Source organism: Astyanax mexicanus, chromosome 1, assembly GCF_023375975.1.
Source record: "Astyanax mexicanus isolate ESR-SI-001 chromosome 1, AstMex3_surface, whole genome shotgun sequence".
Classification (NCBI taxonomy): domain Eukaryota; kingdom Metazoa; phylum Chordata; class Actinopteri; order Characiformes; family Acestrorhamphidae; genus Astyanax; species Astyanax mexicanus.
In genome coordinates this window covers 79,216,269-79,232,306 of record NC_064408.1, presented here as the reverse complement: position 1 = coordinate 79,232,306, position 16,038 = coordinate 79,216,269, and the positions used below count along the sequence as shown (strand labels likewise).

General features: G+C 38.2%; 1 protein-coding gene across 8 annotated transcripts in view; it reads left to right on the top strand.

Annotated features, from left to right (window-relative positions):
- Positions 1-16,038, top strand: part of syne1a (spectrin repeat containing, nuclear envelope 1a) — a 243,527-nt gene that overhangs the window by 193,873 nt on the left and 33,616 nt on the right. For all 8 annotated transcript variants that reach the window (XM_022663102.2, XM_022663116.2, XM_022663113.2 and 5 more), the window contains 16 exons: positions 599-772; positions 6,689-6,880; positions 8,206-8,337; positions 8,996-9,096; positions 9,224-9,371; positions 9,715-9,840; positions 10,515-10,673; positions 11,184-11,411; positions 11,533-11,634; positions 12,145-12,264; positions 12,358-12,558; positions 12,668-12,841; positions 13,043-13,174; positions 14,288-14,484; positions 14,638-14,770; positions 15,059-15,241. In XM_022663102.2, coding sequence (XP_022518823.2) covers positions 599-772; positions 6,689-6,880; positions 8,206-8,337; positions 8,996-9,096; positions 9,224-9,371; positions 9,715-9,840; positions 10,515-10,673; positions 11,184-11,411; positions 11,533-11,634; positions 12,145-12,264; positions 12,358-12,558; positions 12,668-12,841; positions 13,043-13,174; positions 14,288-14,484; positions 14,638-14,770; positions 15,059-15,241 — 2,502 coding nt within the window. The remainder of the gene's footprint in view (positions 1-598; positions 773-6,688; positions 6,881-8,205; positions 8,338-8,995; positions 9,097-9,223; positions 9,372-9,714; positions 9,841-10,514; positions 10,674-11,183; positions 11,412-11,532; positions 11,635-12,144; positions 12,265-12,357; positions 12,559-12,667; positions 12,842-13,042; positions 13,175-14,287; positions 14,485-14,637; positions 14,771-15,058; positions 15,242-16,038) is intronic.

Below are 16,038 nucleotides of genomic sequence, written 5' to 3'. Positions count from 1 at the left end.
TAAATGAAGATCTGAATGTGTTTTAAGTGGGTTGAAAAATCTTTTTTGGGATGACATTGTTTTAATGTTCGTTAACAATTTTAGCACCGCATATTGAATGCATATGGAATAAATAATAAAATGTGTTAATTTTATTACTTTTTTGGTGAATTATTTCTTTGTCTGAGTATTTTATATAAACTGTATTTATTCAGTCTCTTTCAAATTGTTGTATTAATCATGTTACAAAATCAGAGACCTATAAAGATTTTCTTCTCTACCTCTTATAATCTGTAACAGTCTGTTTCTATTCCTGTTTGCAGTCATTATAAACCACTAATTACTAAAAGCAGACCAGTCTCTCTCTCACACACACAGACATAGCCACAGAAATTCCAGAGATACCCTGTTAAATTGAATGGGCATACTTTTGCAGCCACGTGTCTAACAAAGAGCTCTCCTACTGTAGTTAGGAAGAGTTACCGGTATTCATGGCTCCAGATTCTGAAGCAATTCTAAGACACTCTGTAAGATTTGAACCATATAAGACATTATTCTGAGTTAAATGTTACGTTGTAAGAAAGGTAGTAATGTAGTGGGGTATCTGTTCTCTCTACAGGAGCGTCTGAGTGAGCAGCTAGAAGAACAGAGACAGGAACAGGCCCTGCAGCGTTACCACAGTGAAGCAGAGGAGCTCGACCATTGGCTGCTGAGCACTCGGGCCTCACTTACCTCTGCACTACAGCCAAATGCAGAGGATATGGACATGGAGGAACAGCTCATTGACTGTCAGGTAAACACCACTGAACATTAGCAAGCACCATACCGCTGATATACTCTGTGATTGTCACTATATATATATACAGTTGTGGTCAAAAGTTTACATACACTTGTAAAAAAACATAATGTTATGGCTGTCTTGAGTTTTCAATAAGTTCTACAACTCTTATTTTTCTGTGATAGAGTGATCGGAACACATACATGTTTGTCACAAAAAACAGTCATAAAATTTGGTTCTTTCATAAATTTATTATGGGTCTGCTGAAAATGTCACCAAATCTGCTGGGTCAAAAATATACATACAGCAACATTAGTATTTGGTTACATGTCCCTTGGCCATTTTCACGGCAACTAGGCGCTTTTGGTAGCCATCCACAAGCTCCTGGCAAGCTTCAGGTCGAATGTTTGACCACTCTTCTTGACAGAATTGGTGCAGTTCAGCTAAATGTGATGGTTTTCTTGCATGAACCCGTTTCTTTAGCACTGTCCACATGTTCTCAATGGGGTTTAAGTCAGGACTTTGGGAAGGCCATTCTAAAACCTTAATTCTAGCCTGGTTTAGCCATTCCTTTACCACTTTTGATGTGTGTTTTGGGTCATTGTCTTGTTGGAACACCCAACTGCGCCCAAGACCCAACCTTCGGGCTGATGGTTTTAAGTTTTCCTGCAGAATTTGGAGGTAATCCTCCTTCTTCATTATCCCATTTACTTTCTGCAAAGAACCAGTTCCACTGGCAGCAAAACATCCCCAGAGCATAATACTACCACCACCATGCTTGACAGTAGGCATGGTGTTCCTGGGATTAAAGGCCTCACCTTTTCTCCTCCAAACATATTGCTGGGTGTTGTGGCCAAACGGCTCAATTTTTGTTTCGTCTGACCAGAGAACTTTCCTCCAGAAGGTTTTATCTTTGTCCATGTGATCAGCAGCAAACTTCAGCCGAGTCTTAAGGTGCCTTTTCTGGAGCAAGGGCTTCTTTCTTGCACGGCAGCCTCTCAGTCCATGGCGATGTAAAACACGCTTGACTGTGGAGACTGACACCTGTGTTCCATCAGCTTCCAAATCCTTGCAGACCTGCTTCTTGGTGATTCTTGGTTGACTCTTGACCATCCTGACCAATCTCCTCTCGGCAGCATGTGATAGCTTGCGTTTTCTTCCTGATCGTGGCAGTGACACAACTGTTCCATGCACTTTATACTTGCGTATAATTGTCTGCACAGTTGCTCTTGGGACCTGTAGCTGCTTTGAAATGGCTCCAAGTGACTTCCCTGACTTGTTCAAGTCAATAATTCGCTTTTTCAGATCCACACTGAGTTCCTTTGACTTTCCCATTGTAGCTTTTGTAGCTGAGTCTAATCACTGGGTCAAATGAGCCCTATTTAAATGGGCTCATGAGAAGTCAACAGCTGTAGTCAATCAGAATCACTTACAAGAAGTGAAGAGGCCATGACATGAAGCTAATTTGATTGACACAACTCGCTACATCACCAAAATTGACAAATTTTGTTGCTGTATGTATATTTTTGACCCAGCAGATTTGGTGACATTTTCAGCAGACCCATAATAAATTTATGAAAGAACCAAATTTTATGACTGTTTTTTGTGACAAACATGTATGTGTTCCGATCACTCTATCACAGAAAAATAAGAGTTGTAGAACTTATTGAAAACTCAAGACAGCCATAACATTATGTTTTTTTACAAGTGTATGTAAACTTTTGACCACAACTGTATACATACATTTTTGGCATCATTTTAATCTATATACATTTTTCAATAGTTCAAGAAGAACTGATCACTAGTTATGTGACACTTTTTTGTAATAAATCTTTTTCAGTGGCTTCTATTGAAAGTTTAAAAAACTTTTCCCATAAAGTTGCCATTTTTCAGATGGAAAGCTATTTGTATGACTAGTATAAAACATAATTGTGTTATCTTAAGTAATGACAGTTTACATTCAGATAAACACAGTGTGCAGTACACTAAAAGTAAACTTTTTATATTAATATACAAACTATACTGACTATACAGAGGTTACATTACTGTTATCGAATAAGATGTGAATCCAGGTGTGTGGGTAGCAGTGATAACGCGTTACTCTAATCTGACCCTTTTTTTCAGTAACGAGTAATCTAACGCGTTACTATTTCCAGTCCAGTAATCAGATTTAAGTTACTTTTTTAAGTCACTGTGCGTTACTCTCTCTCTCTCTCTCCACACACACACACACACACACACACACCGCTCCCTTACCCATTCCTCCTCCACTCTTCCCCAATCACACGCGTCTCGCTTTCTCCCCTGTCTCTCTCTCTCTCTCGCGCTCGGCGTGTCTTTAGTTTCCGCCCGTTTTCGTTTTTCGCCAGTTCTCGGGCTCCCCATCTCTTTATAAAGGCGTTTTTTTTTGCGGCCGCGTCCCAATTCACTAGCCAGGGCAGCGGTCTGCCACAAATTTGATTGGCAGAGGAGAGCATTAAAGATTTTACACCACACGTGATTGGAAGTTCACTGTGGCGCAGAGCGCACATACCGTAAAGACAAGAAAAGTTCTGGTGCTTTAAATGAACACTGTCAGAATTAAATCCTTCTCAGTAGTTGGGTCCGGTATGGGTCCGTATTGGACAACATCTGGGTCCGGACTGCAGTCTGCAAATATGTGATCCCTGGTCTAGACCGTATACACGGTTCTGTTTTATAAAACCACTCCCTGCTGCCCAGCAGAGAACAAGTTCAATGTTCAGTTTTACAGTGTTAAATATGTCAGGTCAAGAAAGACTTTCTTTATTTTATATTTTTTTTATAAAAACAAGTATTTATGTTTAGTAAAATCAAGAAAGACCATATTTTATTTTTTATAAAAAAAATATATTTATGCTAAGTTAATTTTTTTATTTTTATTAAAAAAAACGTATTTTTTTAGGAAATAGTTCAACTTAATAGAGATACATTGCTGCTGTTAAAAATGCAATTTCCAATAAAGGGAGTATTGGCAAAACTGGTTACAATGTTTATGTTAAGGCGGCGGGAGGTGGTGTCTGCAGCTGCTGAAAGTAACTAATAAAGTAACTTGTAAAGTAACTTAGTTACTTTTAAAATCAAGTAATCCATAAAGTAACTAAGTTACTTTTTAAAGGAGTAATCAGTAATCGGATTACTTTTTCAAAGTAACTATACCATCACTGGTGGGTAGAAAGTCTTGGTGAGTGCAGTGGGACTAGTGGGACTAAGTGAAGTGAAGTGAAGAGAAATTGAAAGGCAGAGTGAGTTTGTATGGGTGGAAGATATCGTATGTAGTGAGACAGGACAGACGAGACCTGTTGTAATAGATTGTGGACCAATACATTGCTACTGGATGTTCAGCAGCCTGATGGCCTGGGGGAAGAACCTGTTTAGGAACTAGCTGGTCCTGATCTTCTTTCTTCTATACCTCCTGTTGCTGTGTAGCTGTGTGACCGGGCAGTTAGGACAGGGCTATCACATAAGTCTTCTCTTAAAGGAAAGTTCTAACGAGATCAGTGTCAGACATTTTAATATGCATTCACCTTTAATATGCATTTGCCTCAGCAGTTGCCTGCTGAGTGGACATTCCACTGTAGCTTTTTTGTACCTGTTGTTAGAAGATCTATTGCAAAAGGTCATCTTTGCGCTAAGTTGACCTTTAACACCTGCTTTTCGAAACAGATGTTGCAAGATTTAGGAATCTCTGAAATGCTTACAAACGTATTCACATGCATGCATGCTGTAGCTCACAGGCATTCAATTGTAGGGTTAGGTGATTATAGTGATTCTGAGAAACAGCTGCATTAGCCAAAATGCTTATAGCTGTCATTCTATATTATACCACCATTAGTTCAGACCCTGCAATGCAATGTGATTGGCTGAGAGGTGTTCTATGAGTGCCATTATCAGTCGGTAATGTTCTGTAACCAAAGATCTCCATGTATTAACTTGTGTAGTGTTTATAACCAAACAGATGGTATTTCTCATCCTATTTAACTCAAAATCTTTCAACAAAGCAGCACAGCAGTACCAATATTACACATTATAGCACTTCCCCTTGTGTATTATTGCTTAAGTAAGACTCTTTAGTGTGAAAAAAGCATCAAAACTGAAGGACAGTAATGTATAAGATGTTTATTCAAGCTCTTTTATGCATTGTTTTACACTCTGTATAACTAGATTTAATAAACCTGATTCATCATCTGGATTTGTATACTTTGACTGGTAGGCCTCAGGTTTGGACACCCTGCGGTTATTTTCCTGGGATACACCCTCACATACACATTTACAGGGTTACTGGGGGAAGTGCATTCTTTTGTGTTGAGATTAGAGAGGAGCAGGGTAGACCATGACCCTTGACCCTGAATGAAAGTGTCACTCTGTGGGAAAAACAGAGTGGTCGAAGTCCATATATGTGTGTGTATATATATCTAGCCTGTGATATAACTGTAGTACTATGATATATACTGTCTATTCTAGGGGTAAACATGTGATAACATATTTATTGTGGAAATTCATTTGGCAATAAGTGTTAGTAGTTAAGAACACAATTCCTTACATTGGAGCCTTGGTTTGTTCTAAGGTTTCTTCCTCCTCCAGCTCTGAGGGAGTTTTTCTTTGCCTGTGCGCTCACTGGGGGTCACTTGATGTTCTGTATTATGTATTTTTATGTTTAATGTTTTGCCTGATGTGATCACATTTCTGTAAACCTGCTTTGTGACATCAGTTCTGAAAAGTGCTGTATAAATAAATTAGAATTTATTTAATTTGATTAAGAACACAATCCCTTACATTAAAGAAAATCTGTAACATAAAAATGTCCTAACCATTTTTCGACTAAACCAAATTGGCTCCTTTTAGAGACTTTTCATGTCTAGGAGACTTTGGAAATCGTAGACAGTATGTTGCTGGTTGTGTTGTCTTCCACTTTATTTTGTGTGACAGCACCACCAGCTCCCACCAGCTTAAGCAGATTACCACTACCCACCTCACATATGTCTCCTGTCCAGCTTAATGTTGTTCACATGTGCCAGTTTTGCTTGCACGCATGCAGCCCGAAGATCAGTAGATCTGTAAGACTAAAAAACACACTCCTATCTCCTATCAGTCTATTACTGTTGGAAGGTATCATGCTTTGATCACTGTTTGTTACTTAGTTAATCTTAATCTGTTAAAGAGCACATAATTTCTCTTTGTTTTTATTAATGAAAAGTTTGATACAACAGGGTTTAATATGTACAGTCCATATATGGCAGTTGGGCTGCAAAAACTGTATCAAATTCATTTTTTTTGTTATGTCAAATCCCAGTGCATTTATATATAGACCCACCTATTAAACCTACAACAGTTTAGCTCTAACCTTTCAAGACAATTTAGAGCAATCAGAACAGTGGATAATAATTCGATATCGCGATAAGAAATTTCAATGGTATATCGATATGTATTATGTTACGGACAGATTATTATATTACAGAGTATTATATAGTTTTTTGTGAAAGACTTCTTCAAAGACTTAAATCAAAATTTCAGACAGTAGTAGATACAGATTTCCATTGCAGGGATACTTAGCTGTTTTTCGGAGACCTTTAAAGTATTTATATCGATTAGGAATAAATTAAGGAATATATCCCAATATAAATTTTGGCCATATCGTCCAGCACTAGTTATAAGGGGTGTTTTAGCCTGGACTGCTCTAAGATACAACACAGGACAACCAGCCAGAGCATATATTAGTCTTAAACACAGTAACAAAATCAGCCTGTTCAATTCTGAGAGAGAATTTAAATTTGCACCTTTAAAAATGTTGCAAGTGAATCTTGTTTCGATGCAAAGTATGCACTCATTGACAAACCCAGGACATATGGCAGCGTACCGGAATCAGTTTGATGTTTAAACCGTCTGCGTGTCTCCTCTCCTCTCCATCTGTAGAACATGCTGATGGAGATCGAGCAGAAGGTGCTGTGTCTGTCTGAGCTGTCGGTGCACAGCGAGAGTCTGCTGCTGGAAGGGAAAGTCGGCATGCGGGGAGACGCCGAACAGCTCACCCTCAAACTGCACGGCCTCAAATCCAGCCTGCTGGAGCTGCAGCGCATCCTGCAGGACAAGCACACACACATACAGGTGAGCATAGAGGATGAGGATTTCTGTCCATGTTTATTTTTCCATTAGAACATAACTCAGCTCATTTTCTTAATTATAATTAATATTAGCTTATATATAAATCAGCAGCTTTTTCAACACCAAATTTGTCATTTTTGATGAACTGAGATATTTGTATTCTTTCTTTCATCTGGTGTCCTAATGAGAAATCCACAGTGCATGACCACAGCACCCATTTCATTGTTTATACACAGCTGTCTTTTTGGACAGTTGTGCTGCATTGCCTAATTGGATCTGCAAAACACTGAAACCCTTTTTTGCCCCATCAATGAGGTCTTTGTGAGGGAAAACAAAAAGAAATGCAGGCAGAGCTGTATGTTACTGTTGTAACTGAATTGTGGGCTGACCTCTTCTGAATCGGAGCGCTCTGCGCAGTATGAGGCTGTTCCCCAAAGCTAGAATATTTTCCTTTGGGGTTTTGAAATGCGGCGCAGGTGCTGTAGTGATGACTCAGACTGTTTTGGCCGTTGTTTTGCTCTGAGCTGCTGTAGGCTGACGTAACTGGCCTGGAGGCACTTAGTGTAAAACTACCGGTAGCACTGAATTCCATGATTCCATTTATTTTTAGTACTAGAGATTCATTTGTGTTATTTTATTTTCTGTCTCTGTCATCTGAATAACCAAACTTCCATTCGGATGAAAACAAACCTGGCCAGAGTCCCAACAACATATTTTTTTCAAACAGTTTTTTAACAATTACAAAAAGCTTTAGCGCTCTTAATTACAAAGTACTGCAGAATGTATTCCGAGGGTGTTTAAATGTTGCATTAATGCTGTCTTGATAAAACTACATGAAGTCAAATCTTCATGAATTGAAATAATTTGGGATGGTCGTTCACCAGTTTTTCATTAATTTAATTAAATTATTATTATTTTTTTATATATAGCGATGTTGATCACTAATTAGTAATGAACAGTCTTACTTGTATCCATGACTGGTTGTAGGATTTTTGGACTCTAATTGCTAAAAATCAATAGAGTATCCTTATTTTATTCTATTAAATTAAATCTCATAATGTGCATTTACCATCAAATTAAAGGGGCTGCTCTTACCCAAAAAAAGGAGCGGGTCATTATAGTCTGGCAAATTAACCTCCTGTGCTGCTCTCATCTATGCCATGGGTTGTCCAGGGACCTGTGACTAACCCGTTGCTCACCTGTTTTTTAAATGAGTGACAGCTTAAGTTTGCGAAATTCTTAATAATATCTCCTCACTCTCACAAACCCAAGAGTTTATGTGTTTTAAATCATTGTACACTTATTGATGTTTCTTCATGTTAACTTAGGGTTCATTGCTGGAGCAGGAGGACAGTGAGCCGGACTCATCGCTCTCCCAGAGCCCCAGTGTGATGGACTGGCTCAGTCAGGCCCGCTCTACCCGCAGCCAGCAGCACCAGGACACTGTGCAGAGGCAGAGGGTAAGAGGAAATATATATGTCCTCTACTTATAGTGGAGGACAAAACACTAAAATGCATATAATGATACAGTAATACAGGAATAAAGACATTGAATCACTACAGCCTTTATATACAACTCTGGAAAAAAATATATAAGACCACTTAAAAATATGAGTTTCTTTGATTTTACCAAATTGAAAATGTCTGGAATATAATCAAGAGGAAGATGGATGATTACAAGCCATCAAACCAAGCTGAACTGCTTGAATTTTTGCACCAGGAGTGATAGAAAGTTATCCAAAAGCAGTGTGTAAGACTGGTGGAGGAGAACATGCCAAGATGCATGAAAATTGTGAATAAAAACCAGGGTTATTCCACCAAATGGAATCAGAGATCTGGAATCTCTGCATCCTTTTTGTTATTTTAGCCATTTTTCATTTTTCGCAAATAAATGCTCTAAATGCCAATATGTTTGTTTCTAATTTGGGAGAAATGTTGTCCTTAGTTTATAGAATAAAACAACAATGTTCATTTTACTCAAACATATACCTATAAATAGCAAAATCAGTGGTCTCTTAATTTTTTTTAGAGCTGTATGTACTGTATTTTGGTCTGTGCCAAAGATACATTATTTTTTAGGATTGTCTCTCCTGTTATAAGTTGCTCTATACTGTGCAGGAATTGGAGGCCCAGATGGAGGAGCAGAGAAAGTTGGTGCAGTCCGTCGCATGCCGAGGGGAGGAGCTTCTGTCACAGAGAACCACACCCAATGGAGAAAGGTCTTACATGTGTTTCCTCACTGGATTTTATCAATTAAAAAAAAACTGAACAAATTGATCTGATTTTATTCTGTGGAATTTTCATGTGATTCCTGGTTTCTTGGGTTCTCTGTTCCTCTCTGTTCAGTGCTGGAGACCTGCAGGACTCGACAGAGCATTCTGAGAGTGGGAGCGCACAGAACCACATGAGTGTGAAGTGGGACAACCTGAGCACAGACCTGAACGCCAAGCTGCAGCTTTTACTCAACACCATACAACAGGAACAGCTTAGCTTGGTACACACATGATCTCAAACCATAATTTTAGACTCATGTTAGGTCCGGTTTTATTTATCTTTTTAAAATAATCCAGCAGCAGGTCTGCTGCATAAATCAGAGCTTGAATTTGGCTCACAGTGGAACACATTTTATATACAGTATCTAGTGCAATTCTGTTATACATTGGCGATTTCCATATTTAAACAGTTATCAAACCCGATAATTACATGTCATGTTAAATTAGGTGTGTTTGAGTAGGGAAATCACTACACTTTGCTGAACTGAGGCCCTGCAACATCATAGCTGGACAACTCGGGTGAAGTCACTGTGGACAAACTTCTCTTTATGGTCTTTTTTGTAGGTTTACCAGCGATCAAGAGTGTCAAGCCCAGGGGGTATTTTCAGAGGAGAGCAATTAACGCAGGACGGCCTCTCGCCAAGAACGCTATTTGAGACTTTTAGTGAAGAACTGGAGGAACTTTCCAAGGTGCTGATGCATAAATATCTCTTTACTCTTCAGCTAAACCTATTTTTTTCCATATTTTATTTTATTTGATTTTATTAGAATTTTTAGTTAATTCTAGACATTTTGAATATAAGGGCAGGGAAATGGAGAAAAGAAGCCATAGTTTATAGTTTGCTGGTATGTCCTGTCATAACTGCTACTATTTAGTCGAGAGTGTCCTATTCCACGCATTCGTTTTTGAAAGAAAATATCTGGATTATTTACTGAGAAAATCAAAAAACAATTATTATACACAAGTGGAAAATCTCTTTACATCTAAATATGCCTTTTTTACAGCAATTGCAAAATAATTTGATATTTTCTTGGATTTCATCTGCCATCCTAGCATCATACCAACTTCCAGTGTGTTTACATAATACACTCCACTATAGGCATTTAGATTTTTTTGTATAGGATGTTCTTTGGGATAAGGGCATGTGCTACTAGTTTATTCATTTCATCACTACACTACAATAATGTAATGTAAACTATGCCCCTTAAGATATTCCTTTCAGTGTGTGCATGTGACCACGCTGGTCTTTTTAGCAGTAAGGCTTAGAATCGAAATCTTGCAAAAACACCCCAGCTTCTGTTTCTACTGTGTTCCGCAGTGTGGTGCATTGAACTGCTATGTGTGTTATATATCCTCCTCGCAGGAAGGGGGAGCTAACAATAAACAGAGCCAGGCTTTGGAGACTACTCTCTATGAGGCTGTTTCTTCAGCTTCAGTCTGGCTGGACAGTGCAGAAAACACACTGCTGTCCGGACCCATGCTTCTGTCTGACGATTCAGAGATTCAGCTCTGCCATCTAGAGGTGAGTCTCGATTACCACAAATAGGAACATGGAAATGGTTTACTGAGAATTTAAATTTACATAATTGATTCAACATTTTGTCAGTCAGCCAAAACACATGTTTAGCACTTTCTTAAGTGTTAGAAGTTAAGATTCAACAGGCTTTATTGTCGTTCTTTTCAAATACTGGTAGCTGTGCAGATTTGTGAATGGAGATGTCTACAAACATAAACCATTTTATTTTAGATTACTGTTTTGTAAACTCATTTTATTATACCTTTTTGCAAATAAAACACAACATTTATGTTAATGAAATAATGAAATATATAATCCTTCAGAAGACACCCATCTCTAAACCTGCCACAGATATCCATAATATTAATATGGATGAAGAAATTAAATATTTTGTAGTTTATACAGCACAAATGCATAAATAAGATTATACTTTCTTTTACTAATATTCCTGATTTATTACAGTGTTGGATTATAACAACGACGTATGCTTTATTTTTTTCTTCACATTTCCTGCAGTGTTTGAATAAGGAGGTGAAGAACGTTAGTGAGGAGGTGTCTAAATGTCGGGAGGCGATGGGAGGAGATGCTGAGAGCATGTGGGGTGGAGAAGGAGATGGAGGAGGTCATGACTTGATTGAGGAGGTGCTGGATGGGTTGGAGGAAAGACTGAGATTGGTGGATTCATTGCTGGATCAGAGATGTGACAGTATTCGGGACAGAGTGCAGGAACACGTCACTTTCCAGGTATGTGTGTGTTATGTCTTAATTGTCTTAACTGGATGTGGCATGGTGACTTTTCCACACTGTTTACTGTTTTAGATTTATGTATTTTATACAATTCTATTTTGTTCCCACTGTTTTTTAGACTGAACTGAGGTTGTTATTTGCTGCTATGAGTGACTCAAAACAGCAGCTGCTGCAGAAGATGTCTGGAGCTGTGGACCGCCCAGCCTCAAAACAGATGGAGGTTGGATTCACCACACTAAAATCACATAAACTCTGTACTGATGCAAATTGCTGCATTGCTTGTTGATCAGTTAGAATTGCTTTCTGTCTTGCTGCACCAGACTTACTCATGATCATCAACTCTGAAACATCTAGTTTAAATGATTTGTATTACAGTATTCAGCTGAAATGCTTAGTGAATATGCTTGATAATAGGATACTACTCTTTTTGGATCTTGTTGAAACAAACAGTGAGCATTTAGTAGGCGATTTTTGATAACAAAACAATCGTTGTGCTTAAACTACAAATATTTTTCCTATGCATTTTTATTGCTTTATGCATTTCAGTTTTTATAGTTCTTTTTTAATATCAGCTTTATATTGACTAAATCAACTTAAATTAAAGCCCACACAGTAGCCCCAGTAGGTGGTATCAAACGTTTTGGTTTGTTTATGGATGGTACATTGCTTTAAAAGTTTGAGATTCTCTGCACTAAACATTGTTTGCACGTTTTGCGTCTGCTACACACAGACTCTGGCAGAAGCTGAAGACGGTCTGAGAGAATTTGAGCAGAGAGTTTGTGAGATGAGAGGTAGAGGAGAAACACTGCAGCAAGACCCTGTTTCCACACAGGAGCTGCTTAAACTGCAGGTGCAGTATTTGTCCACTCCTGTTCATTTTCTCTGCCGCTCTTTCTATTATAACTCTATATTGATTAAGTAATAGTTTATTGTATTTGTGTAGGATGTGTATGAGGAGCTGGTTGAGATGGTAGGCTCGCGGCGCAGCAGTCTGAACCAGACCCTGGTTTTAAAGGCACAGTATGAGAAAGCCCTGCAGGACCTGCAGGAATTAGTTGACACAGCCCATGACAAGATGGCTGCTGATCAGAAGATGACCGTAGGTTCAGTCCTGGAGGTTCAGATACTCCTGGATAAGCATAAGGTAAGATATAGTGCAGATAGAATGCATGCATGTGTTTTATTTTATCTATGCTTTTATTTCAGTGTGTCATGTTTCTGAATTGTGATGCTGTTTTTGTTTGTGTGTGCAGGAGTTTTTCCAGGGCCTGGAGGCTCATGTGGTGCTGACCCAGGCTTTCTTTAGGCAGGTCAGTGGGGTGGTGGTACAGAGAGAGGCGCAGGCTTTGGAGCAGACTGTAGCTCAGGCTCAGACTGTGCTCAAACAGGCCCACAGGAGAGGAGTGGAGCTAGAAGGAATCCTTGAGGTGAAGTAAAAATAAACAATGTTTAGTATGTCAGTGCATTAATTTGAAATGAATAAGTCTGGATAAAAAAGTCCGATAGTAACAAACTTAGTTATCTAGAATTGTGGTATAAGTAGTATGTATTCTGTATTAAAGCTCTAATAAGACTAATTCCATGACTTTGATGTTTGTTAAGTGATGTTTTTGTTTGCTGTGGTTCAGGCATGGAGCAGGTTTGTGGGAGATTATCAGGCTGTTTACAGACAACTGGAGGCAGTGGAGAGCAGCATTCCCAGTGTGGGACTGGTGGAGGAGACAGAGGAACGACTCACGGAAAGAATTGCACTTTACCAGGTATGGAACAGTCTGAGTAGCACACATTGATATTCCAGAATTTCAGAGGCTGTTAAAAATGTTATCTGTTAAAATTTAAAAAAGCCTACAATAATTAAGAGTTATAAATATATAACTGAGGTCAGTAGCCACCTGTGATCTCATTTCCACCTGTCCACGCGATATTTTTTTTAGATAAGGGATATACACTAAATCGACACTAGGGGTGGGCAATATTATATCGTATACAGTATATCGTGACACAGAAATATCATGATATTAAAAATCCATATTGTGATAATAGGGCTGTTCTGTCTTAAAAGTAGTCTATTATTTACTGTGAAGCTTTAGGTGTATTTATTGTATAATTATTTAGTTTGCAGTTTATATGCATGCACTAAATATTCTGCAATATTATTTGCTGCATTATATGATTTTATGCTATATTATTTATTTTGCCACATTATGGTTATACTGTTATACTATTATACTATATTCCTGAAATTAACAAATTATTTCTGTTTTCCTATATTGCCAATTATATTGTTATCGCAAAAATACCCAGAAATATCGTGATGTTATTTTAGAGCCATATCGCCCACCCCTAATCGACACGTAATTAGATTACATTTTTATTTTATTATTCATTTTTTTTGACGTTTTACACTTTTAATGCAGCGCTGTAGATACATGCATGTTATTATGTTAGTGCTGTGTTCCTAACAACGCAAGGTACACTAATGTAATGTATTAAAAATCTAAATTCATAGTTTTGGAATTTAAAGTGTATTTGATTTGAAATTTTAATCAAATAAATTGTTTTAGAGTTGAGGGTGATTCTAAAATGATGTAAATATATAATATTCTAAATTGATACTTATATTGTTTATTATTATTATTATTATTATATTCATTTGTTTTTATAATACTGCATTTAAAAATTTATTATTTAATCTATTATTGAATATACATTTAGCTAAAATATATATTGTGACATGGTTTTTCAAAAGAATAAATGGTAGCATGTATACAGAGAGTTGAAGAAATCACTTTAATTAAACAATTGAGGGTTAATGTTAACATATGATGGATTTTTTGTTGTTTGTTTCTTACTTTTCTGCTTTTGTGCTGCAGCGTCTGAAGAGCAGTCTTGCAGAGCGGCAGCAGCAGCTGTATGAGGTTTTGGAGGATGGGAAGAAGCTGTTGCTCAGTGTTTGTTGCTCAGAGCTGGAGGCCCAGCTCACTCAGCTGGGAGAGCACTGGCTCTGCTGCAGCACCAAAGTCAATAAAGAGCTGCATCGCCTGGACTCCACCCTCAAACACTGGACCAGGTCTAGCCAACATTTACCTTCTCGTTTTTCCTTTCCTCTTATTTAGTGAAATCTCAACGGATCTCTCGGCTCAGTTTAATACACATTTCAAATTCCATTCTTTCAGTGTTTTTATTGTTTGCTTTATTTTCCTCTCATCTTTTGTTCTTTAAGCTATCAGAGTGATTCTGCAGAGCTGGGTCAGTGGCTGGCTTCAGCTTTAGACCGACTTGAGTTTTGGAGCACTCAGTCTGTTACTGTCCCTCAGGAATTGGAGACTGTCCGAGACCACCTCCATGCTTTTCTGGTGAGGAGCTCCACAGAAGTCATAAATACGTGGACTTCCATGTATTTATCTGTACCGGTTGGAGATCTCCCTGTTGAAGAATGCTAGAATTAACACTGCATAGATATTGGGGGAGTATGTCCTACATAATCCCTGCTTTATCATATGAAGTCTCTTCGTTAGAACTTCATCTGTGTTCATATGTATAATGAATAATGTACAATGCATTTTTTTCCCCCATCATTAACTAATAATGGCCTCAGAATAGACAGTACTCTTAAATACACTCACATTTCATTCTCTTTTCAGGAATTCTCTAAAGAGGTTGATGCCAAATCGTCCCTGCGCTCGTCTGTTCTGAGTCGAGGCAACCAGCTGCTCAGACTAAAGAGGGTGGACACAGCAGCCCTCAGATCTCACTTGGGCCAGGTGGAAACACAGTGGGCTGATCTGCTTACACGCATTCCTGTCGTACAGGAGAAGCTTCACCAGGTAAGTACAAGGGACAATGCATATACAATGTCAACAGAGCTAGGTACCGTATTTTTGCACTATTAGGCGCACCATATTATAAGGCACGCTATCAATGAACGTCTATTTTTCTGGTCTATTTTCATACACAAGGTGCACCGAATTATAAGGCACTATAGACACTATAGGGAATTTATAATTCAGCAGGTCTCTCCGCTAGGTGGTGGTGGTGGGGGGTTGTAGCTAAGTAAAGTAAAGCTAAGCTAAGTAAACAAAACTGTAATAAAAAAGGCTTTCTTTTAGTCAAACAAGCGCTGGATATTAATCTACACAGGTTTCTCTCCAGAAAACTGTTTATTTGGGTGAGTAAAGCGCTTTCGTTTATTTACAGTAAGCTTAAATTTACAATTTTTTACTAGCATTAGCAGCTAACCACTCCAGCAGTGCTTGCTGGGGTTAGGAGCAGGATACAGGCCGATAATACCCACCTCTTACTGGTAAAAATTTTACATAAGGCGCACTGGATTAAAAGACGCACTGATGTCTTTTTGGGGAAAATTAAAGGATTTTAAGTGTGCCTTATAATGTGAAAAATATTACCGTTAACCGTTATTAGATTTTTAGCTAGTCATTTAAGAATTAGTAGCCTTTGTAAAAAAAAATGTAGAGGCAAGATACCTTTTTAAACTAAATCGAGTCCCACAGGGTTCTATTTTAGGACCTGATCAGAGTGACGTTAATAATGAGAGTGATGTGGTAATTAATGTGAAGAAGTGAAGTGTAGACTAGTGAACAGGATTTATAAACCTTTGTCCTAT